Raw genomic sequence first — 27,419 nt, forward strand, 5'->3', positions numbered from 1 at the left:
GAGAGGAGTTTGTTCCTTTGCACCTCAAAAGCTTTATTTCATTTGGCATGTACTTGGTGAACACCAACCATGAGCAAGATGGCCACTAAGCAGTGCAAGAGGATGGTCAAGTCCAGAACCCTGTCCTTCAAAGAATGCACAGCTTAGTGGCTAATTCATAAAGCACTAGTAAAAATCTTCGACTCCTTTTTCCAACTATTCAAATCCCTAAGGTTCCATTAAACCCTGCTTCCCCTTGGGCATTCATCCTGACTCCCAGCCCAAGGGCTCACTCCTGTGTCTGAGGTCCCACAATAGTGGTCATCTCAGTCACCCATCTCGAGCCCGTACATAGCTTTAGATTGTTTTTCGGCCCATTCACATGAGCACTTCTCAACCAGAAGCTCCTTCAAAGCTTTGTCTAGGTGGAACAGTTTGTTTTTACTCCTCAAAGCATGTAAGACGATGCTAGACCAAAAAAAAAAGGCACTCAGGAAACATGGAAATCGTTTCATCGTCCATGGCCTGCTTATCTACTGTCTGTCTTGACTCTCTGACTTAGCACTCTCTAGAGGGCAGGCACCACAGTTGCCCCCAGGCCAGGGAGAAGACTTGACAACACCAAGTAGTAAGGAAATGGCTGGATGACAACCTGGACAGACTGTGCATCAGAATGTACTTCACCAGGGGGAAGAAAGGATGAGTTCATCTTGCAGCACAGAGAGGAGGAAAGAAGGAATGAAGCATGTAGTGATCTACCCACAAGCAAAGGGGACAATGTGATAGGCCCATCAGGGAAAGCTGCTTTCCGCAGAGGACATGATCACACCAGAATGATGTGCCTGAGCCACTGGAGAAAATCATCAATGGTCACATAGTCAACTCATATACTCTGTCAGTTTGGGGATTGGAGGGATCCCCAAAGTCCTCCAAGGCCTAGATGCTAAGGGTATGAGCCCCAAAACAGGAACCATTCACACTAGCTGATTAGGGGAGAGCGAGAGAGAGGAAGAGGGGGGAGAAGGAGGGAGGGAGGGAGAGAGAGAGAGAGAGAGATGCCAACTTTTCTGATAGAATTTAATCAAAATAGCAAAGCCTTCTTTCCAGGCATTTGCTGAGGAGCACCAACCTCTGAATCTGTGACTAAAATAAGATATGGAGTTTAAAATGTAAAGCCTTTACAGCAGAGATCCAGCTCTGACTGGTGTAGCTCAGCGGGTTGGGTGTTGAAACATAAACCTAAAGATCGCCAGTTCAATTCCTGGTCAGGGCACATGCCTGGGTTGCGGGCCAGGTCCCCAGCTGGGGGCATGCAAGGGGAACAGATTGAAGTTTCTCTCACACATCATTGTTTCTCTCCCTCTCTTTCTCCTTCCCTTCCCCCTCTCTAAAAATAAATAAGTTACTTTTAAAAAATAAAGCAGAGATCCTGTGCAATCCCACTCTTTAACTATAGGATGGCAGAGGTTGTGCATACAGGAATATCAATCAGTGTGTGAGGGTATACAGTCATGCCTGTGCAACGGGGTAGCAGGAGCTGTGCACATGTAAGGGTACATGTTTATCTCTGCATACATGTGACCAGCATGTCCATCTGCTACATGTATGAACACCTGTATGTAATACTGTAGTTCCTCTCCAGGCCCAAATGAAAAAAACCTACCGTAGCAACTGCTCTGCCAACCCTCACAGCGCCAAAGTCATTAGGGTCCAGGTACTTGTTACTGTAGAGGTAGAAGCCAGAGGCAGCAAGGGCCATGCTGGTCCATGAAGCGAGCTTGAGAGCCCTTCTGGCCATGTCTCATGCCCTGCAGAAGGAAAGCAAAGAAAGGGGAACAGTTGAGTTCCATAAGCAGACCAGCGTTCAAATCCAGGCTCTGCCACTTAATAGATTGTATGACCTTGGGTCATTTCCTTAATCTCACTGCACCTCTGTTTCCTCATTTGTAAAATGAAATCATACCCAATTCAAAAGTCATTGGGATAAAATGAGATCATGTATATAAAATACTTGGCATAGCACCCAGCACAAACTAACTTTCAACGTCATTCTTCCTTTGGCAGTGCCAAGCCCTGTTCTAGGTACTGGCGACAAAGCAAACAAAACAGACAAAGTTCTTGCCCACGTGGCCCTTCGACTCTAGAGGGGATGACAGATCATAAGCCAACAGATGTAATATATTAAAGTATCAACTGGCATTAAGGGCTGAGAAGAAAAGCAAAGAGGGTAAGAGGAAAGATGATGAATACGTGAGGAGGGAGGGCTGTTTTAGGTAGGAAAAGCAGCGGAGTGGGTCAACAATCGCTACTTGTAACTTACTATACCACCAAGCGCACACAGGCATCATCGGCCCCCTATGATGAGGCCAGAAGTGGTCAGGCCACAGCCAAAATGGCAGCTGGTCAAAAGCAGCCAGGTAAGACCTCCACGTTTGGCTGATTTTTGGTTAAAATTGACTTCCCCTTGTCTAGACTGTGAGCTCTTAGAGTGCAAACACTGTAACTGTCACAGTGCTGCAAGGTGCTTTACCATTAGGGCCTCAACATCCACCTGCTGACTTGATCTGTGTAACCAAACCCACACTCACAGTCTGTGGGACCAAGTGGGCTCCTGACTCCTGATACCTTTTCCCAGCCTACCTCCACCTGCCTCAGTCCACCACATCGCTACACAGTCGCTCTTTGTGGCCGCTGCACTCAACGGGCTTCTTCCCCTTCAATTCCTGGGAATTCTGCATCAGACTAATGTCCTTGACCACAGCTGCAGCTCCCCAAGCAGGGGTGTACCCAGGAGAAGTGCATCGCCAAGCCACCTGCAGGTGCAAACCTTACACAGACGTGCAGGAAAATTCAGGTCGTTCAGGTAGGAAACCCACCTCCTAGAGCACCATCCTCCATGTTTGTCCCTGTAGGCAATGAGGCCACCCCTAGCCTTGAGACAACCTCTGGGTGGGGAGGTGGGGAAGCAGACACAACTCCCAGGACCCAGTTTTCATGCAAATGTCCTCAGTAATAAAAGAGGTGGAAATTGAAAAACATAAAACAGATGATGTAGGAGCCAAATGGTGTCTAAATAGACTGGAGCTGGAGTTTTCCATAAGGTGTCAGGGAGTCTTTAACATGCAAATGAGTTGCTTCCCTCGGGGTATTTTAAAAGACCCTGTCAGCCGTGAAATATGTCTGTCCATGAAAAACACCTTTCATTATTAAACCTTTTGCTAATGAATCACCTGCCCTCTTCTGTTTACTTGCCTTTTTGACTTTCACCTGAGTTTCATCTCACACTAGCACACACTTGGCAAGGGAAGGGGGTGTTCTGATGTCACCAAGACCCTAAACCTAATCATTAGATAATATTAGCAGTAACTAACCTTTCCAAAGCCCTTTGCACTGATTATCTTATTAGATAGTCCACACAACCACGTGAGATGAGATAAATATTATCATCAGCCCAGAGGTATAAGCGAAGAAACCCAGGAGCACAGAGGGTGTGTGACTTGCCCCAGGTGACTCGGCTAGTAAATGGGGAGTAAGAGCCTGGGCTGCTTTCTTTGGGGCACGTGATCTCCCTGACAGGCACTCACAGACCGCTGTTCACCAGCATTCTTACCACCGTTCACAGGTTAACTGCAACAATTACTGCAGGCAGGGACTGATTTCTGAGCCTCTACTGCTCCAAAACTATGCCCAGCATGTGGAAGATGCTGCTCAGAGCCCTGGAAATCAATAGCCTGTCACCAGAGCAAATCACCTCACTAGAAAACAACGTTTTTCATGAAACGTTTAGGAGAGCTGTGCCAGTGTCAAATCTATGATCAGAATGGAATCCATCTCTTTGCACCACGGGGAACACCCCAGTGGGTGATGAAATGAGGCAACAGGAAAGTCTGCAAAGTTCTACAAATGGAAGTTGATGGTCAAATAAAATATCCATTCCCTGGACAGAACTAAACAGGGAACCAAACACTTCTTATTCATGGGCCAGTAAGTGGCTAGACCTTTTCAGTTACCATCCATTCGCAGCTCTGTCCCCATGCCACATTCCGGGACAATAAGCCTGGAATCACCTTGTCCTGCTTGGTGCACAGGTGAGAATGGCCACAGAGGAAAGGCTCTTAGGGATCTAATTGCTTTAATCCTGTAAAATGACTGCAGCCTCCTCCCATTTCCTAGATAGAGTGTTAGAAAAATGAGCACTGCTCCCAAGACGGGAAAAGCCCCAGTAATACCCTGGAGTAATCAGGCTTTCAGGGAAACCTGGCTACTGTGGTAGATAAAAAGCAAACAAGGGGGGTGGTACCATCATGTCTCAAGTCTGGAAAGATGCTGAGTCAATGCGCAGGGACCATCTCACTGCCCTGCCTGAGAGAACGATGCAGTCCCAACGTAACCACGCTCCCCTTCCCAGTCTCTTCTGATGCCCAGAAGGTGGCTGAGTCAATATTGACTAAAGGAATCCCTGGCTGATGCCAAGGTCCCAGAGTAGACAGGAAAATAAATCTCACTCAAATGAGGAATAAAAATTCTCCTTTCTCCTGGGAAGGAGGGGCTCAGGGAGAACAGTGGGAAACCAAGTGCCAAGAGCCAGCAGAAGGTTAAGTGCGTGAGCTTCCAACAAGAAAGGTAGAGTGTCAAGTGCTTAAACATCTCATGCAGCTTGCACAACACATTCCGAGGTGCACACTATTAGAGCCTCATTCTACAGATAAGGAAGTTGAGTTTTAGAAAAGGTAAGAAACCCGACAGGGAAGCTAGTAAGTGATCGAGCCTGAACTTGAATACAAGTGTGTCTTCCCAACCAAGAGGGCACAGGGTAGAGGTAAGCAAGTGGCTTGGGGGGCCCTGAAGTGGGTCACTGGACAAAATCTGGCATGAAAAATCCAAACCCAGGAGGTAAATCAGTGAGTTGAGGGGGATGGAAGAGGGAAGGAATGGATGCCGGAATCAAGCACTGTTCTTATCTTATAGTCCCTTGTCTGACAAGAAAATGTGTATATCAGGAAGAAATGAAATGCATTCTCTCCCAGCAGACGTCAAACCTTGCATCCCTGAGAGCTGTTGAGAAATGGCCAAGATAGACACAATAAGGTAGAATATGATGTATTCCAGGAAATATAAACTACATGAAAATCTGCCTATAAGGTAATGTGGGGGGAATTAAGTGTGCAAAGTAGCATGCATTTGTTTACTGTAATTACAAAATTAAACCGGCAAATAAGAACGGAAAGGCCCATAATCAGGTGTAAAGAATTGAAGCTTTAAGTTCAAGAATTTTTTTACTATACAACACTAGCACTCAAAAATAAGTCCCCAGACCAGCAACATCTCTGCCTCCTAAGGGATGCACATTCTTGCTCCCCACTTAGACCTACTAAATTGGAAACTTTGGGGATGGAGTCCAGCATTGTGTTGTAACAGCCCTCCAGGTGAGTGTGATGCACGCTACCATTTGAGAACCACTGCAATGAGAAAATGCTTAGAGAAAACGTGTGAAGGCACAGATAAACTAATTCACTTTCAAATGGGCAAATGTTTCTGGAGCACCCACGAAGTGCCAAGCATCGGGGAGGTAATCAATAAATACTCGTTGAATTGGATGACTTCCTAGTCAGTACAAAGTAAATGCCACTTAAGCTACGGAGAGAGCTGTACTAGGTGTCTTGTATAGGCTGCTCTCCAGACACCGTCTGTCATGGGCACTCATTCATTGTGTGACCCGAAAACGAAAGCGCACGGCTCTGTAAGGTGCTGGAAATAAGGAGCGCTCCGGCATATGCCGCACGTCCAGCTTGGAGGGCCGGGGCTTCTGCGTTGCCCCTGCTCTGGTTCAGGCCATGCTCCTGCCCCAGCTGCCTGCGCCGTGGAGCTCACAGACCTGGAGGTGAGGACGTCTGGGTGAGCCACCTGCTGCCCTCCTCCAGCTCAGCTCTGCCTACTTGCAAGACTAGGCCATCGAAGCGGCCAGTCCACGCTTCAGCCCACTGGTAAGCCAGGCTGGACAGTGGCCACACACGGGGCGGGGCACTTCCAGTCACCCGAGCCTAGTGCCAGAGCCCAGGTGACAAGGTCACCGGCTTGGGTCTCCTCCCAGCTCCCGAGGTGGCTGCAGTAGCCCCAGCAGGGCAGGCGCCCGGCGCGTCCACGCTGGCTCCCCCGCGCTCCACGGGCCGTGAGACCCTGGAGGCCCCGGCTCTGCGCCCGCCTCCAAGTGGCAGCCCCACTCACCCTGAGGGAAACCCAGCCTCGGCCCCGGGCCTCCCGCCGCCGCCGGTAACGGGAGTTTTCAGGCAGCGTCGCTCTCCTCCACCCTCTGTTTGCGTTTGGTTAAGCCGGAGTGCCGCGCGGCCTGCTGGGACTTGTAGTTCTTTTGATGTCCTAAGCCTCAGGGGCGCCAGACAAAGAACCACAAGGTTCCACTGAACCGCAGAACCTGGGGAGGCAGACAGGTCACAGACACTTTACCTATTCTATGGCCTTGCTTTTTCGCCTGGGCCGCGAACGCGGAATCTTCCTGGAAACTTTTTTTCAGGAGGCTTTCCAAATAGGAAAGTGTTTAGTGGAGAATGGAGTTGAGGGTTCGTAACCAGATGCAGGTTCAGCTGCCTGCCCCTGTGAAAGCCAATCTCGTGAGACAGGTGCTAGGGAGATGGGAAGCGTTTTATTCAAGTGCTGCCAAGTCCATGTTAACATCTCGGGGCAAGCAAGGTTTTTTATCAGGAGGGAGGGGGAAAGCAGAACAAAGAGATCGGGGGCGGGGGGAGGGTTGAAAGTTCTCTAGGAGTTAGTCAAGACAATCCATTCCAATGATTATCTACAAACTAACCAAGCAGAGGCCCCGTTTTTATGGTTGGGACTCAGCAAGCCTGGCGGAGTCAATTGCTAGAGTCAGCCTACTTCCCAGGAGCTAGTTCCTATAATATGTGCAAAAGGCTGTCAGCATTTATGGCAAGCATGACAAACCGGGCCTTTTTATTTTTTTAATCCTCACCCAAGGATATGTTTTCATTGATTTTGAGAAAGAGAGAGAGAGAAGAGAGAGAAACATCTATGTAACAGAGAAACATTGATCAGTTGCTTCCCATACACACTCTTACTGGGTAGCAAACCCACAACCTACATAGGTGCCCTGACTGGGAATAGAACCTGCAGCCTTCTGGTATAGAGGACCATGCTCCAACCAACTGAACCACCTAGCCAAGGCCAGCCTTTGTTTTAAGGCATACGCCCTGTTCTCTGATTCGTGGAGAAGCATTGTTCACTATATGTTGCTTAATCAAGATGGTAATTTTATTGGGTAACATAAGATTTCATGTATCTTCTGTGATAGGTTGTGTGTTTTAAATAAGGTATTAGAAAAAGGAAGTGAGGAAGAAATTTATCTGCAACTTACTTGCAGTTACTAAATAGTAAGAATGTGCTGATTAATCTTAATTATCTTTGGCCCCCATTTATTCATTCACTGACCACTATTGAATGTTTGTTCATGAGATTCACTTTAGAGACATTAATCAGACGTTCATTCATCCTACAAACATCCCTTGAGCTGCTTTCTGGAGGTACAGAATTGGGGGTGGGACTCATCTATCCATTCAATGCAATTACAGTTAAATTTCCAACAGGACTTTTTCTGGACCTTCATAAGATAATCTAAAATATATGTGCAAAAACAAAGGGCAACGCATAGCCAAAATACCCCTGAGGAAGAGTAACTCTTGTTTCAAGGACTTGCCCTTCCAAATATAGCCATTTATTATAAAACTATAAAAATTAAGACATGTCGTATTAGTATAGAGATAGAAAGGGGAGATGAAACAGCCTAAAGAGCCCAGGAACAGGTTCACTCACATTTAGAATCTTGCTTTGACAGGGCTGGCATTATGGAGCAATGGAGAGCTGCTCAGTATAGAAATTCTGTCCAGAAAGTATCCATCCAGCCATGTACTATGAAGAATAGAGACATTTACTGAAGAAGATAAAAGACACATTGTACATAGGACATGCCTCAGTCCTCTTCAAAGTAGGCACCTTGGGACCTCACACAGCTCTCCCAGTTTCTCTTCTACTGTTGAAAACACTCTGCAAAATCCTTTGTTAGAATCTCCATCAGCTGCCTGTCATATTTTCCCGAATTTTCATAGACGGTCTGAAATCTCTTTCCTTTCAAAGGTGATTTTTGTTTTGGGGAAAGCCAGAAGTCGCAGGGCGCCAACTCTGGGCTATAAGGGGGCTGAGTCACCTGGGCGACTTGATGTTTTGCAAAAAAACTCTCCACAAGATGTGATGCATGAGTGGACACGTTGTCATGATGAAGCTGCCGATCTTTGAAGCATTTGTGCCACACTTTTATTTGCACTGCACTCGTTGCGTCATCCCCAAAAGCCTTCTGAATTATCTGAATAGTTTCTGCAGAGGAGTGCTCAAGCCTAACCCAAAATTTGGTGCAGACTCATTGCTCTACTCTCTCAGTCATTTTGAATGCAACAACCACACAGTACAAATGCTCACTCGATGGCATCTACAGCCCCCACTGACTAGTATAGTGAAGTTGTCATTGTTCATGCATACACATTCCAGTCTACTCTCCTTGGCTGCCAGATTACATTGATGTCATGCAAACTATTCTCATTATATTAACAATAGCTGGACTTTTTCTGGACAGACCTTGTATAAGCTGGAACAACTAGTTATCTGTTAGATTCCTAACTCACCCACACACAAAACCCAATTCCAGGGAGATTAAAGACTTTAAAGGGGAAACATAAAATCAGAACTTTTGAAAGAAAATCAAGGAAACCATCCTATAATCTCTGGGGAGTATAAACTTTGATAAATTTGGACTGCATTAAATTCAAGAACTTCCCTTCACTGAAAGGCATAAAGAAAAAGACAAGTCACAAACTGGGAGAAGACATTTGCAATACAGAAATAGCAGTAGTGTAGAGTTGCATAATATAGCTTCCACGATCTTCAGTTTACAAATATATATAGATGTTAATATTAGAAAATTAATAATTCCCAAGTGGTAGGAGAAGTGTTAGGATAGAAGTATGAACAAAGTGGCATAGGAACACAAAGAAGGGAGCACTAATTTTGCCCAAGAGAATTTGAACTGCTCTGTAAACTGAGAACTGACTTGTAGGCTGGGAATTAACACGTTGAATAGGGACTCCTCAGGAGAACCATATTGGGGAGCAGCCCAGGCACAAGAGAAATCATATTTTTAAAAAATAGAGATATGGCAGAATACAATAAAAGACATAAAGATATTTAAATTAAAAATGGACAATTAAAACCACAGAAAATAAAATGGGCAAGGTCCTGGTGCTTGTAGAGTGTCATTTGGGTGGAGTAGGAGGAGACAGCCAATAGACAAGCAAAGAAATAACAGGATAGTTGCACAACGTAATAAACCCTATGGAGGAAAGAAGCCAAGGAGTGTGGTAAATAACAACTGGGAAGAGTAGTCAGACAAAGCCTCTTTGAGGCTGCTGTAACCTGATGGATGAGGAAATCGGCCATGGGGAAGACAAGCCAAGGGAGAGTCGAGACAGTATGTTCCAAGCAGAAGGAATAGCAAGTATAAAGGTCGTGGGATGAGAAAGAGTTTGGCGTGTTTGAGAAACATTTGAAGTTGAAATGGGACATGACCAGAGAAGCTAAATAGAAAATGCACTGAGCAACCAAAGATATAATGGGAAGCAACTATCTTCTTTCAGAATCTGCCAGAGTCCCAGTTGTGTTTCTGAGGCAGCAGAGCCTGGGGTTGGTAGATGGAGTACTTGGAATGCTGTCCAAGAGAGGTTTTCACGCAGAATGCTGTATATCTTGCCCTAGAAGTGGACCATCGGGGAGAAAGCATCACATAGCAGCCAACCAGGGAAAAGCAAGAGAGACCAAAACACAAGGTTCTTCCTTAAAACAAGGTAAAAAGACAACTGCAGAGGAAGTAATAAAGAAACTGGCTCCATGCAGGAGGGAGAAGCTTGAGGCCTCTGCTAGGGGTAGCGGGAAAGCCGCGTTTAGTTCCAATGGTATCTCAAAGGTGAACAATACCCTAAAGGGGTTGCATCCACAGAAGTGGTGGCAAAAGGAAGCAAGAGCTACAGACCAAAAAGCTTGTATTAGCGCCTTCCCAGGACAGAGAATGTCCCAGCAGGACAGAGGCAGTCAACCCGAGACTTAGGGCCAGAAGGTCAGGTCCTGCTACCCCAGAGGGCCATTTACCATTTGTCAGGGGACTGGCATATATACATCTGTGTGTGGGGGTGGAAGAGCAGAAATTGGGGTCCGCTGGCTCAAGACGCTTCTAGGTTTCAATGACCATGACATGGAAACTTGCTTGGCCTGCTCTATGAGGTGGTCAGCCTGGCCTGACTTGATGACAGGCTAAAGGAAAATTTTGTTAATACCTGGGAGGAAGTAAGTCAAGGTGAGTTATCTGGAATTAATTTGCAACCTGGGGACTAGAGTGACATGGACAACAGGAGACTGCTCTCGGCCTCTGACTGGCTGAAGAATCCCCCAAAAGACACATCCCCCAAGCCCTTCAGTTTTCTTTTCTTTTTACTTTTTTTTCAGCTTCATTGAGCTATAACGGGCATATCCTTAAGTTTTCTTAACTGTTATAGGGAGAGGAAAAATCCTTGTGAAAAAGAGCTGATATAACTCAGTAAGGAATAGAGACCATATGAATCCAAGGCCAGAATTCTGGATATAGACATTTGCATGCAAATAAATATATACATATACTATGATTTATCAAGTATTTGTTGTTTAAGTGCTTTAAATATATTTGTCTCATATAATCAGAGGCATCTTTATTATCTCCCTTTTATAATTGAGCAACCTAAGGCACCGAGAGTTAAGTAATTTGTCCAAGATCACTCCATAAGGGCAAAGCTGGGGTTCTACCCCATGATTCTGACTCCAGAGCCCACACTCTGCACTGGGCAGCCCACTCTGATCATAGATATACTTAGAGAGGGAATCATTTGAGGCAAGTATCTGGAACCAAAGTAAACTATGCCCTGAGGTCTTTGAGCAGTTTTGAAAGGAAATAGGCAAGCTGGCTCAGCACTGATCTTTTATTGCCAACCATTCATTAACCTCAGCTCTCAGATTAGGAGGCAGGATGAACTGGGAGTTCGGCAAGTGGGTTCCAGTCCTGCCTATGCCACTACCTGGCTGCCAGCCTTGGACCTTGGACCTACCAGTCAGTTTCCCTGCCTGGGCCTCAAGATTCTCTTTTGCAAAGTAAAAGGAGTTTACAGGCAGAACTCAAAGGACTCTCCTGACTCTCACATTCCATGATTCTTTGGGTGTACTAGCAGTGTCCTACCTCCTATAGATTGACATAGAAGGCACAGATGAGTAATCCCCATGCTTATAATCGTCTGTACCCTTCCAGAGTGCTTTCTGCACTCTTCCGTGCCCTGCCCTGTGCCCCAGGACGCTAGCTGGCACTGCTTGCTTCCCCAGGGCTCCCTGCCCTCTGTCTTCTTGTTAGGTTTGACCATGAGTAGGAGACAAAGAGACTGAAGGAGAGAGAAATCTAAATGTTCATTCACACACACACACACACACACACACACCCTTCCTGTGGACTTGCCCTTCCTGTCTACATTGCAGCAGGGGCTGGATTCCTCTCCTGCCGCAGCTCCCGTCGGGCGACGTCTGCCCCAGTCCCAGCTCCTGCTGGGCTCAGGAACACCATTCCCACTGGTACCCCTATAGACCTAGGGGTGGCATTGTGTTCCTGCTATGTTAGTGCTCAGCTGCTTCCCTACCGCTTGTTCATTCCCTTAACTGCCCATATCTCTTTCACACAATCCATTTACTCTACTCTGCATTGAAATCCTTGAACATGTCATCTGTTTCCTGTAGGACCCTGGTGGGGAGGTGGCTTTCCTCCTTGTTAATGCTACCATGATACTGAAAATCTCTTAAGCTGTCATGAACCAACACAGGAATCCCAGACCTTCAGCAGAGAACCTACAAGTAGACACTTTCAGTGTGAGGGAGCAGGATTCCCCAAATCTCCCGTAGTGGTAAGAGCATCAACACCAAAGTCTATAAAAGGTCTCAGGCTCTTTTGAGAGAGCCAACATGGAGTCAGAAAGACCTGGGTTTGGATCTTGTCTCTAATTCACTGGGTTTAAATCCTAGGTCAGCTACTTACTGGCTGTGAGACTTTCCTGTGCTTTAGATTCCTCATCTATAAATTGAATATAACAGTATCTACCTCTTAGGATTGCTGCAAGGATTGAAAAAGACAACTTATGTGAGAGCTAGTACCATTGTACTAGCTGGCACATATCAAACAGATGCTCAGTAAATATTAATTCTCTTCCTCTCTATTAGGCAACTAGGAGGAGAAGAGAGGAAGCCATGAAAACAACTAGGTGAGGGAAAGTGGCTTCTCCAGAAATACCATACCACCTCCTTCAGTTCTCCAATGGAATAGCCAGGGACTGGAATGGCAACAGATGAAGAAAGAAAAAAAGAGAAAAGAACAACTCATCAGAAACTAGGCTTTAGGGGAGGAAAAAAAGACAATGCTCAAACCCAACTGCAGCAGGCAATTAGGGAACAATAGCTAAATACTTTCTATAATTAGAGTGAGAAACCATCACAAGTGATCAGAGCGCCTTTGTCTGCACTGACCCTCTACACCCAAAGGAAGTCTTGGCTCGCATGAGATGGAGACAGGGGATCTTTGTGTCTTTTTTAGTTTTCTTGACAAATTAACTCTCACACCACCTTTCTGTAGCCAGGAAAGGGGGGCTTTTCTGATGAGTACCCTCTCATCAGAAAAGAAAGGCAATTGGAACTGTGACTCGTGTCAAGGGCTAATTTGATCCTGAAAGAGGAAAGGTTCTTACAGTTTCCCCTGAGAGCTCCTGACAGAAACCCTTGTCACTCTGCTGATGGGGCAGTAGATGGGTTGGCATTTCTGTAGGAAGAGGAGGCACATGGGCTTTGTCATCCGCCTATCATGCCTCTTTTGCTAAAATCTGAGGAGAAGCAAATCCTTATCTTTAACAACAGATACTCTAGACAAAAACAAAGGAGAGGATATTCCCACAAATATTAGTGCTAGAGAATTGGTCTCTTGGTCTTCACAGAAGGGCCAAGCTAGCTTCCTGGCCCTGAACCTCTGTGCCTGCCCAGGCACTGCAAATCTTCTAGGGCCCCCAGGCCCAAATTCAGCTCATCCTTTCCATTCTTCTCAGTTCCTTCATCACTAATTCAGTCTATCCACACCTCCTTCTATAAACTCTTCCCATCTTTCCTTTCCTTCTATCACCACAAGCATTGTCAAGCTCCCCATACATTCATGTCTAGACTTTTCCATAGACTTCCATCCAGCCCCCCTTCCTCAAGAACCTACCCCTTCAAAGACATCCCACAAAGCACCACCTAAAACACAATGTCATTGTCTACAAGGGGACTTTCTAAGCTATAGTACAAGTGCCCCTAGTGGGACACTGGATCATTTTAGGTGGTGTGGTATGCACTGCTAGAGTGCTGCCCAGGTCCCCTTTACCAGACCAGTACCCCTATCACTCAGCTGCCCCATTCTCTGGAAAATTGACAGGACTGAAGGGAGCTTGTCGCCATCAGGAAACATCTGGACCATCATACCCTCCCACATTCCCACAATAGACTTTCAGGATGATATTCTGTGTCTTGAACACTAGGATGCTACAAAACTGTTTCTTTGGGAAAACACCGGGTTCATCTTGGAACATTAAGGACACCTGCAATTCAGTTTCGTGAGAGGCCATGGAGACCTAGTTGTCTCCCTGACTGGAACCAACAGTTATTGGGTATCTACTATGATCCAAGTACTTAGCTACTATTAAATACCAGACTTTGTTTTGAGGATACTGATGTAATTAAGATGATATCCCTGCCCTGCTGAGAACTTCATAGTCTGGTGGTAGACTATGGTAGACTCAGATAGCAGCATAATGAAGTTCAGGATCCAGTAGTTGGGTTGTGGTGTGGACTCTCCCATGTGCTAGCTGAGAGGCTCCAGGCATGTCACTGATGGCCAAAAAAAAAAAAAAAAAAAAAGCAATTGAAATGCCCTTTAGAAGTCTGGAAGGATATACATCAATGTAATGGACATTGTCTCTGGGTAAGAGGCTTGCAGATAGTTTTTATTTTCTTCTGTTTGCTCTTCTGTTTTCTAAAAAAGTTTCCACAGAAGCCCTGGTCGAGTAGCTAAGTTGGTTAAAGCATCATCCCAATATACCAAGGTTGCAGGTTCAATCTCTGGTCAAGGCACATATAAGAAGTAGCCAATGAATGCACAAGTAAGTGAAACAGCAAATCAATGCCTCTCTCTTTCTCTCTCTGAAAATCAATAAATTTAAAAAAATTTTTCCACAGAGAATAAAATCCTTTTGAAATCAGAAAAAGAGAATCACTAAATTTTTAAAATTTGGTTTAATTCTCACAAGTGTACTCCAAGGTCCACTCTTTTTAGGCATATCCCCTCCTCCCCTATTTTGTCTATTTGTATATCTATCTGACAATGTACCTCAAAGGGCAGTTGGTAGGACCACCTTCTTCAAAATCACTTGGAATTTTTATTAAAATACAAATTCTATTTTCAGATTCAGATGGTCTGGAGGGGGGCCCAGAAATCTGTATTTTGATAAGTTCCCCAAATGATTATTTTCTGTATCATAAGCCAAGAACCACTGTTGAGGTGAATGGAGCATTCTGTTTACATTAATTTTCTAGAGAACAAGGACTTATCCACATGTATACCTTTTTAAAAGTGTTACACATCTTTGTAAGGTAAGTTTGCTGAACAGTGTGTTTTCTTGGTGACTGGGGGTCATGTGTTTGATATTGGGTGGACATTCCTGTTGAGTTACATGGGACTATGTCCCTGTCTCTAAAGGGGTCTCGGGCTGTAACACCTCTATTTTTCTGTTTTTTACTACCATTCACCATCCAGTGTCTGTTATTTCTTTTATAAAACAACATTTACTACCTCCTAGTACACAGATTGTCCCTCTAAAAGAAAATGGGGTCCTTTGAGGAATGAGTCATTCCAGATCTGAAGTTGGAAATGAATATGATGATCCTGGAATATCTTGTCCTAACAGAAAGCACAGAAGTTATCAAAGACTACTGGGGTGGGGTCAAAAGGACTCAGAAGTCAACACGAAGAGCCTCCCACCTGCTAAAAGTAGGGCAATTTGATCATCAATCAGCTAAAAACATCAATGAATTAAAGCACATCAAGTATGTTTAACTCCATGAGTTTATAATTATGCTCTGAAAAAAAATTAAGTCACTTCTGGAGAATGCTAGGAAATCACCTAATTATCTTATGTATTGATGTTATTTTTAATATTTTATTTATTTATTTATTTATTTTTTAGAAAGAGGGGAAAGGAGGGAGAAAGAGGAGAATTTTTAAAACTAATCATTAAAGAAAAAAAATCAGGTTTTCATTCTCTCTTTGTTGTCTGTTCCCAATGGTTATCAAATAGTTGATGAAGGGAAGATTCTCTTTTACATAAGTATTCTAGGTAATAAATGGAAAAGCAATGATAGAATATCACCAAATTGTAATTCCTAATGATTTATGGACAAAACAATGATCATAAATGACTGCTAACACCACAACAAAGACCACCAGACCTCAAATCTTCCAGATGGAAGTAAATATCACCATCTCTGAAGCTGCTTTCTCCGTCCCACATCCCACCTCAAAAGCAAATCAAGACAAAACCCTTAATCGGATCAAAGCTCTAACTCTAATGAAGAATTTATAGGAAATGACAGAAGAGGAACAAGACCACAAAGGCAAAATCAAGGCTATGGAAAGCCCTACATGTAAATGACCTAGTTTCTACAATGCAATATTGCATGGGAAAAAAATTAGAGATGGATAGGAGCCTATTAAGTAAAAGAGATATGAGACATTTCAACCAATCACAATGGATAAACCTTATCTTGATTAAAAAGCAAAACCAAGAACACATAAAAATATATATAAAACATAAAAACATTAAGACAATCAGGGAAATGCCAATACTGATTGGATATTTGATGATATTATGATACTAAGGAATTAATTATTTTTTAAATTTAGGTGTGATAATGGTACTGTGGTTGTGGGGGGTTTTTTAAGGGAGTCTTTATATTTTAGGGATACAAGCTAACATTTTTACAAATGAGATATGACATTTGAGATTTGTTTCAAAATAATCCAGGGACAGGAGCGGGAAAAGGTAGAACAGACAAGATTAGCTCTGCATTGAAAATTGTTAAAGCCAGTGATGAATTCATCAGGCTCATTTCTCTATTCTCTCTACCTTTGAATATGTTTGAAATGTTCATAAATAAAATGTTTTGAAAATTCATGGCTAAAACTTGAAGATTTCTGAGAAGTAAAAGAAAATGTAAATTATCCATAATCCCACCCTGCAGAGATAATCACTAGTATCATTTCACAATACATCCTTCTAGCCTTTTAAATAATATGTAATTGAAATCCTGCTGTGAATATTGTTTTGTATTTGCTTTTATCACTTCAGATAGTATATTTTCCTTGTCATTAAAAATTCCAAAACATTATCCTTAATAGTTGCATTAGTATTTTAGTTCGTAGCATATATTTAATTGAAACTATTTTCGCTACTAAAAATTTTGCTGCTATGAGCATCCTTGAAAAGCTTTATTTTGGAGTACTATATACTTTTTAAAGATAGAGTTATTAGTTAAAACTATAAATATTTTCATAATACAAACATTGTAATGCATAATGTCAAATTGCTCTGTAGAAAGGTTATATTCATTTATGTTCCTATTAGTAGTGAGACAGAATTTCCCTTTTCTAAAACCTTACCCTTATGGAATACGAACTTGCTCCGTCCACTCCGCACATCCACCCAGTATTACAGTAAAATCTTACTCTTACTCTTTCAGAAGCATTTAATTTTGAATGCTTCTGAATGCAACTGAAAAGTCTGTTGGAATCAGACAGAACTATCTCTGAATCCTGTTAGCTGTGTGACATTGTGAGAGTCACTTAACATCTCTGTGTCTGGGAAAAGAACAATATTAGGAGGTCATCACCATTGAATAAGATAATAAATGTAATTTATCTAACATATATACATCTAACATATATATAGATATATATCTATATATCTAACATATATAATATCTAACATATAAATGTAATATGTTATCTGTACATTTCAATTAACACAGTGCCCGGCTTGGTAAATGTTAGCTATAACAACCATCATTGTAGTTATTATTACATATTGCCTTCCAAATAAAATTTATAGTTTTGGAGACAGCTGTCTTCTTTTTCATGAAGAAGCCTTTTTATTTGCTCTGCATTCAAGTCTGTATTTAAAATAGCTTAAGGGTGCTTTTGGTCACAAGTCACAGAAACACCAAGTCAAACTGACAAGAGCTGCAGCTCTCGGAGGTAAAATGGACTCAAAAGACATGGTCTGACTCTGTTCTCAGTGATTTCCTGGGCTCTGCTCTTCTCTGACTGTTGTTTTCAACCCCATGTTGATGTCTCTAGATTAAGGTAACTTTCAACAGGAGCCAAGTCTACATTCTTCTTCATTCACTTCCAGGTAGAGAAGAAAGAGAGTCCCTGCCCACTACCCTCCAATAAGATTCTGAGATATATACTGATTGGGAAAACTGTTTTGTATGTATGTTTGTTTGTTTCTTTAGTGGAAATTGATAAGCTGATTTTCAAAATAAAGGGCCTAGACAAAACATACTACTGAATATGGAGAAGAGGGTAGGAGGAGTTGCTGAAAGAGGAACAGAATGAAGAAGATTCCCCATACAGACCTACACATACAGACACTTGCTACAGAAGCAGGTGGCTTGCAGATCAGTGAGAAAGGAACAGACTTTTTAATGAATGGTGCTGATTAAATTGAGCATCCACATAGGAAAAAATGAAATTGCACACCTCTCTGACATCATACACAATAGTCAGTTCCAGGTTAAATTGACCTAAGTGTAAAAGGGAAAACTATAAAACTTTTCAAGACCTTGGAACAGGGAAGAATTTCTTAATCAAGAAACAAAGAGCACTAACTGTAATAGAAAAGATTCATAAGTTTGCTTTTTTAAGAGTTAAAATTTTCTGTTCATCAAAGGATACTTGTAATAGACAAAAGATTAGTTTCTAAGCCACATGAAGAATTCTCACAAATCAACCAGAAGAAGATATCTAACCCAATAAGAAACGGACAAAAGACTTGAACAGGAACTTCATAAAAGATGAAATCAAAGGCACTCCCCTCATTAGTAATCATGGAAATGCAAATTTAAATTGATGCCACCATTACATACCAGATGTAAAATTTTACAAGATGAGCCTATCAAGTGTGGGGCTGGGAATATAAACTGAATCGACTGCTCTATTAAGTGGCTGGGCTTTATATGAAAATAGGGAAATCCTCACAACCTATGACTCTGCAATCCACTCCTAATGTTTAGAGAAAGTGATACAGAGATACCCAAAACTGTATTATTTATGAGTAATCCCAAGTTGGAAACACTTTCAATGTTCATCAATAACATAATAAGATAAAGTCTTAGACAATTGAGCCATTACCCTCTGTAATAAAAATAAATAAATAATAATATCTAATGCTTAATAGGGCACTTTCTATGTGCTAAGTACTATCCTAGGGTTTTAATATATGAATAATCATTATAAATACTAATACAAAATTTACTATGTGCTATACTAGGTACTGTTCTAAACAGCCTTCATATATTTAGTCATTTTACTTTCACACCTATGAAGAGGTGCAATTATTACTCCCATTTTTAAAATAAGAACTGGAGGTCAAGAAGTTAACTAATTTGCAAGAGCATACAACCAGTTAGTTGTAAAGTTGGGAGCCTGCCTCCATGGAGCACAGCCACAAGACATTCCTTATGGGTCTAAGACAGAACCTTAAGAAAAACTAACAAGTAAAGAATTCTTAAGTAAAGGAAGCCTGAGGAATTAAAGAACACCAAAAAGAAAAAATAGGGGGAGAGAGAGGAAAAAGTCCATTGTGGTTTCCAGTAATCTCAGAAGGAGGCTGAGGAAACTTGGAGCAGAGATTTATTTTTACTAACAGCTTTATTGAGACGTAATTCACACATGGTAAAATCCACCTTTCTAAAATGTACAATTTAGTGTTTTTTATTATATTCAAAATTGTACAATCTAATAATCACAACTAATTTTAGGACCTTTTCAACATTCCAAAAGAAGCCCATACCCATTAGCAGCCACTACTCTTTGCCCATCCCTGTCCCTAACCTTCCCTCCCTCGCCCCAGTCCTAGGCAATCACCAATCTGCCGTCTGTATGGCTATGCCTCTGTGGGTATACCTACTATGGACATTTCATAGAAATGGAGTCATAGTATCTGATCTTTTGTGACTGGCTTCTTTCCCTTAGCATTTTCAAGTTTTATATATGTTATATCGTGTATTGGTACTTCATTTCTTCATATTGCCAAATAATATTCTATTGTATGGGTATACCACATTTTATTTACCAAATCATCAGTTGATGAGGTCCTGGTTGGGTATTTCAGTTGGTTAGAGTGTTGTCCCCATACACCAAGGCTGTGGGTTCAGTCGACAGGGCATATACAAGAATCAACCAATGAATGCATAAATAAGTGGAACAACAAATTAGTATCTCTCTCTCTCCCTCCCTTCTCTCTCTCAAAAAAAATCAATAAATTTAAAAATTACAGCATCAGTTGATGAATATTTGGGTTGTTTCCACTTTTTGGCTATTATGAACATTGTATACAAGCTTTTGTGAACATGCTTTCATTTCTCTTGGTTATATACCTAGAAGTAGAACTTCAGGGTCATATAGTAACTCTTTGCTTAACATTTTGAGGAATTTCCAAAATGTTTTCCAAAGTGGCTGCACCATTTTACATTCCTACCAGCAATGTACGAGGGTCCAAGTTTCTCTACATTTTCAGAAATATATATACATTTTTTATTATAGCCATCCTAGTGAGTGTTGAATGATATTTTGTTATGGTTTGGAGCAGAGTTCTTATCTGTAGATTGACTTGACCCTGAACTCCACCAGGGAAATCTCTTCCATCCTCAGCCTTCACACAACCTCTGCCAAATCTCTCAGACTCCTGGTAGGTATGGGCTCCGGCCTGTGACCAAGGATAGGCTCAAGTTTTTCACTTTCACTTGACCTCAGTTCTTCCCTTTCAGTTGACTAAACTTGCCAGTTCTTTGGGTGAATGGATGCCCTCAAAAAAAAGAAAAAAAGTCCACAGGATCTACCCACTATGAAGATAGTTACTTTTCCTATGGGCAGAGTCTGGCCCTGCCCATTCAGACAGGTTTCCATTCTCATGTTGAGAGCAGCTGGATTCCTTCTCCCCACTTTCCTAGATTCCTCCCAGAGAAACATCCTCACCTCTGGAGGGTTCTCTTATTGCCCTGGGAGGAATTTGATTTGCCTTTGTCAGGAATAGACATTTAGGGTGGTTTATTTTATACAGGGGTATAAATTCTACCTGCCATACAGACTCTGACTTTGATCATTATAACACTAAAATATTTTCAGTTCATCCTCTAAAAAATATCCCTTTATTATTGTTGCTGTGTAACAGAGTAATGGGTATAAAAACTCTTTTAGGAGCCTGTATTGATGGGATTTTGAGGAGTGGTGTCCAGAGATACCCATGTGTCTGGAATGTGAGTGCAGCTGGTATATGGAGGTCAGAGGGCTCAGTCATTATAGGGGTTCAGTCATCTTTTCTCTCCCAGGATTGAGAGAGCAAGAGACACCACCACCCTAGGAAGAAATCTGTGTAGGTAGGTCAAAGGCAGGTCAACAGATCAGAGAGGACACAGAAGTTACTGCTGCTACCTCTGAGGCCTTTCCCATGCTGTTCCATCTGTTTACAAAGTTTCCCCACTCCATCCACCCCCCAAACCTCTGCTACTGTCCTCCTGGGCCTCATCTACCAATGGCACATGATCTCGGTCAGGAAGCATCCTCTAAAGGCCCAGGCCTGGCCCAGTGCCTCTCCCTGGTACTTCCAAAGCATCTTGGGCTTGCCTCCAGCATGGCACTTATCACATTCTGAGGTTATCTTTTTATACCAGGGGCTGCAAACTCAAGTGCCTATGGAGGCCAAGGAGGTAATAAAAATAAGCGAAGCAGATCAGATGAGAATAATCCTGCTTTTTAAACAAAAACAAAAATGTCATCCATATTTCTTAAGTCATGAGGTTCTCTAGACCTACCTTTTGTTTTCTTATGACAGCATCCTAGGTACATGAAGCATTTTATTTCTGTCATAAGAAAAACAATGCAACTGCAACAATGAATGGTCACCGAATCCCTCAGTATGAAATGCAATAGGGAGTGGTGGGAACTGCGGCCCACATTCTCACATGGCGAACCACATTCTGTGAGAAGGGAGGCCCCGTGTTCCCAACTCTACTGCTTTTCCAAAGGAGCTGGAAATCCAGGTTTTTATTAAAACTAAAATCTTTATATCTTCCAATTTTTAAATATCTGCAACGAGGTCTGGATGTTTTGTCCTTGCTAGTGCTGGCCACACTGCTTTCCAGTAGATGCGTGGAGTTGGTGGCTGCAGCCTCTGAGCTGCGACGAACCGCGCTCTCTGTAGAAGCAGGGGAGCCGAGGTGGAGCCACGGCCAATACAGTGGGAGCGGCTGGGCCGACAATCGCTGCTGCAGGATTTGCAGGCCATTAAGTTTTGCAAGCCATGAAGCATATGGAGCCTCAAGTCAAACAAGTGTTTCAAAGTCTACCAAAATCTGTGACACTTACTAAACATTTTTGCTAATTATTTCCTGCTTCCATGTGAAGCCTGGAACTACATTTGAAAAGGGTCTTCAGTTGTGGCTACTACAGAGGTGGCTATTACAAAATGACAAAACAGGAAGCAGCATTAATACTAGATATAAACCCTACTGCCAATAAAGGAAGAACAAGAGATGCTTATCAGTGAATTATGTTTTTAAGTCACCCGTCCAAGGGAGCATCTCCTTAGACAGCAGCCAAAATCAATGAAGCTGAAGATTTACTAGAAGGTCAAGCTTAAAAAAAAAGTAAATATGTGATGAATTTTAAGTTTTTTTTAGTTTATATATATGAGTACCAACTTTTTATTATAAAATGCCCCAAAGCTACAAATTTTAAAAATGATTGAGCACAAAATAAATCAAAGCCTTGGTATCAGTTTTGTGTTTAAATTGGAGGATTTTAAATCAGATTATAGAATACTTGGAGATTAATGCTCAATAATTATGGGTAAATACATACCATTTGAATAGAAATTGTGTCCATTATTCATTTAGCAAATAATTTGGTACATACTTCAACACAAAGTGAACATAGTCTCTGCCTTCAAGGAACCCCAATCTATTGGGAGACTGACAACTGGTAATTAAACTACCTACTTAATTAATGTATATTTAAATAAGTAAATAATAAGCAAATGTCAGCAACTAATTCAAAGTTTTAAAGCACAGACGGGACAAACAGAGCACTTCTGAAGGCCAGATTCAGCCCCTAGACCACCAATCTACCAAGCCGCTGGTCTTTAGGACTCGGGATGTACAGTATTTAACTCCAAGTCCCCCAAATTAGCACAGGGTCTAGTACAGAAAAAGCATGTGACACATTTTTGAAGAGTAACAGCTGATGTTTATTGGCACTCACTGTGCACCAAGCACTTAAACACTTTATTTGTGTTATCTCATATCATCCTCACAGCCTTATGATTCAGGAAGACTTGCTGAAGATTACAGAACTAAGAAGCCAGGGAGGCAGCTCTGTCTGACCTCACACTCAGGTCTGACTTCAGATTTCTTAGTAAGGCAGAATCTCCCACATGGGAATCAGTAGGGAATAGTGGTTAAGGTCACTTTTGGGTGTTTAAGTTCCCGATTAGTCATTTTCTGTTTGTCATCTTGGAAAGTACATAATACCTCTAAGCCTCCATATTTCAATCTGTAAAAGGGGGATAATAAGAGTTAGCTACTCACAGGGCTATTGAAAGATCCGGTTCAATGAGAAAACAGGCACAGAGGAGCTCCTCAACAAACAGTAACTATTCTTATTGTCCCAGTATTTTCCCCCTTAGGGTTATTAAATCACAGCCATCCACACCCTCTGTAGCTCCTTACTCCCCAAACAGGCATATTCTGGTGAAATATCTTGTGACTAGAAAAAAAGACAATGGAGTCAGGTAAGGAGTCACTTCAGTATCAGATGGCTGCCTTGTGAGCCAGCAGCACAGCTTCCTAGGAATGAAAATGATCAAAACAAAGGACAGTACGCAGGGCAAGGGGCAAATTGATCTCTTGCCAGGCTGTTTAGTAGAAAAAGGGATAGTCATCTTAGGTCTAAAGTTTCATCCCCACTGGACCCTTCTGTTTCAAATCCCCTTAAGGTTAGAGCCAACTTTCAGAAAGAATAGTTAAATCTGGAAAAAACAGGGTCAGCAAGTCTCAGAAGGCTTTTAAACTGAAAGTCTCTGAGCAGGAGGAGGGAAGTAGCCACACAGAAAGCTGCTTTCCTAGCATTGACCCAAAGAATAGCTCAGTCCCAGGAAGATGGTATAAGCACATCTCACCAAACATAACAGGACCCTAACTTTAAGTCATTATCGTCAAAAAATTGAATCTAGTCATAAATTGACATGTTTCAGAATATTTTTGGCTTGCTTAATAAAAATTACTGTTATATTTAGTAATCATAGGAAAGCAGAGATTGCATTCATGATAACAAAGAAATGAAATACCTAAGAATCAATATCCTGAGAGATGTGTACAATCTATTTAAAGAAAACTTCAAAATGTTATTGAAAGATTTTAATAAGTCAAAACCTAACAATGTTCCTGAACATAAAATTGTAAAGATATCAGATCTCTCTCTCTCTAATTTATGATCAAGTCAATGACAATCAATATTTTTACAGACTTTTTAAAAAGAACTGAACAAAATAATTCTAAAGCTCAATTTGGGGGAAAAGAATGAAGGGGTACTACATCATACTTTTTATTCACTTATTTATTCATTTTATAAATTTTGCATTTCACTTGACTTTGCTTTTATAGCTTTATTAAGATATATTTCACATTCCCTAAAGTTTACCTTTTTAGAGTGTACAGATCAATGTTTTTTCAGTATATTCGCAGAGCTGTGCCACCATCAGCACTATAAAATTTTTCCACACTGCAAAAAGAAGCCCTGTACACACTAGCAGTCACTCATTTTTCCCATCCTCCACCCCCACCTAACCCTGTCCCAGGTAACTATTAATTTACTTTTTGTCTCTAAGGATTTGTCTATTCTAAAATTTTTATAAAAATGGAATTATACAATACTTGGCCTTTTGTGACCAGCTTCTTTCACTTAACTTAATGTTTTCAAGTTTTCTGTGGTAAAGAATTTAACCTTGCCCAAACAGAGACCTGGCCTCTGTCCTGAGTTTTTGGGAAGCAATCTCTAAGCTCTTGAAATGTCATGCCTAATGGGAGTGTCTTTGTTTGCCTTGGAGCCTTGAGTTGCCAGATAGTCTTAAAAATATGATTTAGAGTGGCAGCTGGCCTCATCAAACAGTCTTAGGTTGGGGGCTGGCCAGAAAGATCAGCAATGTGATTTAGCAAGGGAGCTCTAGGTCTCGCAGTATCATTAGGTGTCCAGAGGGGTTAAAGACTAAGATCAGCCACATTGGCAGTCATGCCTGTGTGGTGGAGATTCAATAAAATCTATGGACACCAAGACTCACATGTGCTTCCCTGACTGGCAATACTCCCTGCGTATTGTCACACATTGATGCTGGAGGGTAACACTGTCCTGGCTACACAAGGAGAGGACAACTAGACACTCTGCATCCTTTTCCTGTTGTAAACCACAAGAATAACACCTTTCCATGAGTTCGTGTGCCCTCTAATGAATTATCAAACCTAAGAGTGGCCTTAGGAATCCCCAAACTTGCAGTTGGTAATAGACCTGAAGGTAATCTCTTGTGGACGGCTCCCTTCAACTTTGCAAGCTGGTTGAACTTGTTCAGGATTCACCCATGTTTTAGCATATATTAGTAATACATTTCTCTTTACTGTCAAATAATAAAACATTTTGTTTATCCATCATCAGCTGATAGACACTTAGGTTTTTACTTTTGGGTTAATATGAATGCTGCTATGAACATTTGTACACAAGTATTTGTGTGTACATATGTTTCAATTCTCTTAAGAATATGCTAGGAGTAGAATTGATAGGTCATATGGTAACTCTACACTTAACCTTTGAGGAACTGCCAAGACTTTTTCCAAAGTGTCTACATCATTTTACAATACCACCAGCAATGTGTGTGTTCCAATTTCTCCACATCCTCCTCAAACCTTGCTGTTGTCTGTCTTTTTTATTTTAGCTATCCTAGTGATTATAAATTGGTATCTGATTGTAGTTATTTGCATTTCCCTAATTGCTAATGATTTTGAGCAGCTTTTCATGTGATTATTAGCCATTCCTATGTCTTCTTTGAAGATATATCTATTCAAATTCTTTGCCCTTCTTTTAGTTGAAATTTATCTTTTTGTTGTTGAATTGTGTTTTTTAATATATTCTGGCCATAAATTCCTTACTAGATATGAATTGCAAACACTGCCTCCCATTCTGTAGGTTATCTTTTCATTGCCTGTATAGTGTCCTTTGAAGCATAAAAGTTTTTCATTTTTATGAAGTCCAATTTTATTATTTCATTAATAACTCATGCTTTTGATGTCACAGCTAAAAATCCTTTGCCAAATCCAATATCACAAAGACTTACACCTATGTTTTCTTCCTAGAATTATATTGTTTTAACTCTTACCTTTAGGTATTTAATCTATTTTTGGTTAATTTTTATATACTGTGTAAAGTAAGGATCCAGCTTCATTCTTTTGCATGTGGATATTCAGTTTCCTGGTACCATTTTTCGAAAAGATTATTCTTTTCCCATTGGATGGCTATGGCACCTGTCTTAGTCCCTTCAGACTGCTACAACAAAATACCATAAACTAGCTTATAAACAACAGACATTTCTTTCTTACAGCTCTGTAGGCCAGGAAGTTAAAGATTAAGGCACCAACAGATTTGATGCCCAGTGAGGATTCACTTTCTGGTGCCTTCTTGCTGTGTCCTCTCATGGTGGAAGTGTCAAGAGAACTCTCTAAGGTCTCTTTTATAAGGGCACTAATCCCATTTATGAGGGCTCTACCCTCACAACTTAATCACCACCCAAAGGCTCCACCTCTTAACACCATCAGACTTGGGTTAGGTTTCAACATATGAATTTGAGGGAGACATTTATACCATAGCAGCACCCTTATCAAAAATCAGTTGACCACAGACAGGTGGGTTTATTTCTGGACTCTCCCTTTTATTCCATGATCTATATGTCTATCCTTATGCTAATACTACGCTGTCTTTATTACTGTAGCTTTGTAATAGGTTTTGAAATTGGGAAATGTGAGTCTTCTAACTTTTCTCTTCTTTTCTTTTAGATTTTATTTATCTATTTTCAGAGAGAGAGAAAGGGAGGGAGAAAAAGAGGGAGAGAAACATCATTTGGTTACCTCTCACATGTCCCCAACTGGGGACCTGGCCCATAACCCAGGCATGTGCCCTGACTGGGAATCAAGCCGGTGACCTTTTGGTTCACAGGCCAGCACTCAATCCACTGAGCCATACCAGCCAGGGCTAACTTTGCTTTTCTTACCTAAATTTTTCTTATAAAAACGTTCATACATATATATAAAAAAGTCGAAACGATAGTTCATTAAACACCTATACGGAACCCCCCTATCCAGGTTCAACAGTTAACATTTTGTTATACTTGCTTTCTGACTGTCTCCCTCCACCTCCCTCTCTCCCCACCTCACTACACACACACACACACACACACACACACACACACACACACACATTTTTATTGTTTTTCAGTTAAGTTATTTGAAAGCAAGTTGCATACATTTCATCCCCAAACCCTTCGGCATGCATCTCCTAAGAATAAGGACATTATTCTTACTTACTCCTATATAACCACAATGTCATAAATGCTCCAGATAAAATTAGCCAAAATTTCATAATGTAGTCTACTGCAAGTCCATATTCAAATTTGTCCAACTGTCCCAAGAATATCTCTTATAGTTCTCACCAACTGAACCAGAATCCAGTCAGCGTTTTACACATTGCATTTGGCATGTCTCATCAGTTTTTTTTCATTTATTCTATTACTTTTTCCTTTATAACACTGACATCTCAAAGAGCCTAGGCCAGTTGTCCTGTAGAATGTCTCACATTCTATATTTTTCTGATTATTTCCTTGTGCTGTTTATCTTGTTCCTCCAGTCCC

At 41.6% G+C, this 27,419-nt stretch overlaps 1 protein-coding gene and 1 pseudogene across 1 annotated transcript in view; one reads left to right on the forward strand and one right to left on the reverse strand.

The window, feature by feature from the left end:
* ADCK1 (aarF domain containing kinase 1) overlaps window positions 1-6,321 on the reverse strand; it is a 102,331-nt gene extending 96,010 nt beyond the window's left edge. The window contains exons 1-2 of the mRNA XM_054567207.1: window positions 6,205-6,321; window positions 1,643-1,787 (exon numbers count right to left, since the gene is read on the reverse strand). Of these exons, the coding sequence (XP_054423182.1) occupies window positions 1,643-1,777 (135 nt within the window). The 5' untranslated portion in view covers window positions 1,778-1,787; window positions 6,205-6,321. The remainder of the gene's footprint in view (window positions 1-1,642; window positions 1,788-6,204) is intronic.
* A 15,389-nt stretch (window positions 6,322-21,710) lies between these two features.
* LOC129065723 (mitochondrial import inner membrane translocase subunit TIM14-like) lies at window positions 21,711-22,115 on the forward strand (annotated as a pseudogene).
* Window positions 22,116-27,419: the final 5,304 nt, after the last annotated feature.

Source organism: Pteronotus mesoamericanus, unplaced genomic scaffold (assembly GCF_021234165.1).
Source record: "Pteronotus mesoamericanus isolate MK-2021 breed Mesoamerican mustached bat unplaced genomic scaffold, CSHL_Meso_final contig_182, whole genome shotgun sequence".
Taxonomy (NCBI): domain Eukaryota; kingdom Metazoa; phylum Chordata; class Mammalia; order Chiroptera; family Mormoopidae; genus Pteronotus; species Pteronotus mesoamericanus.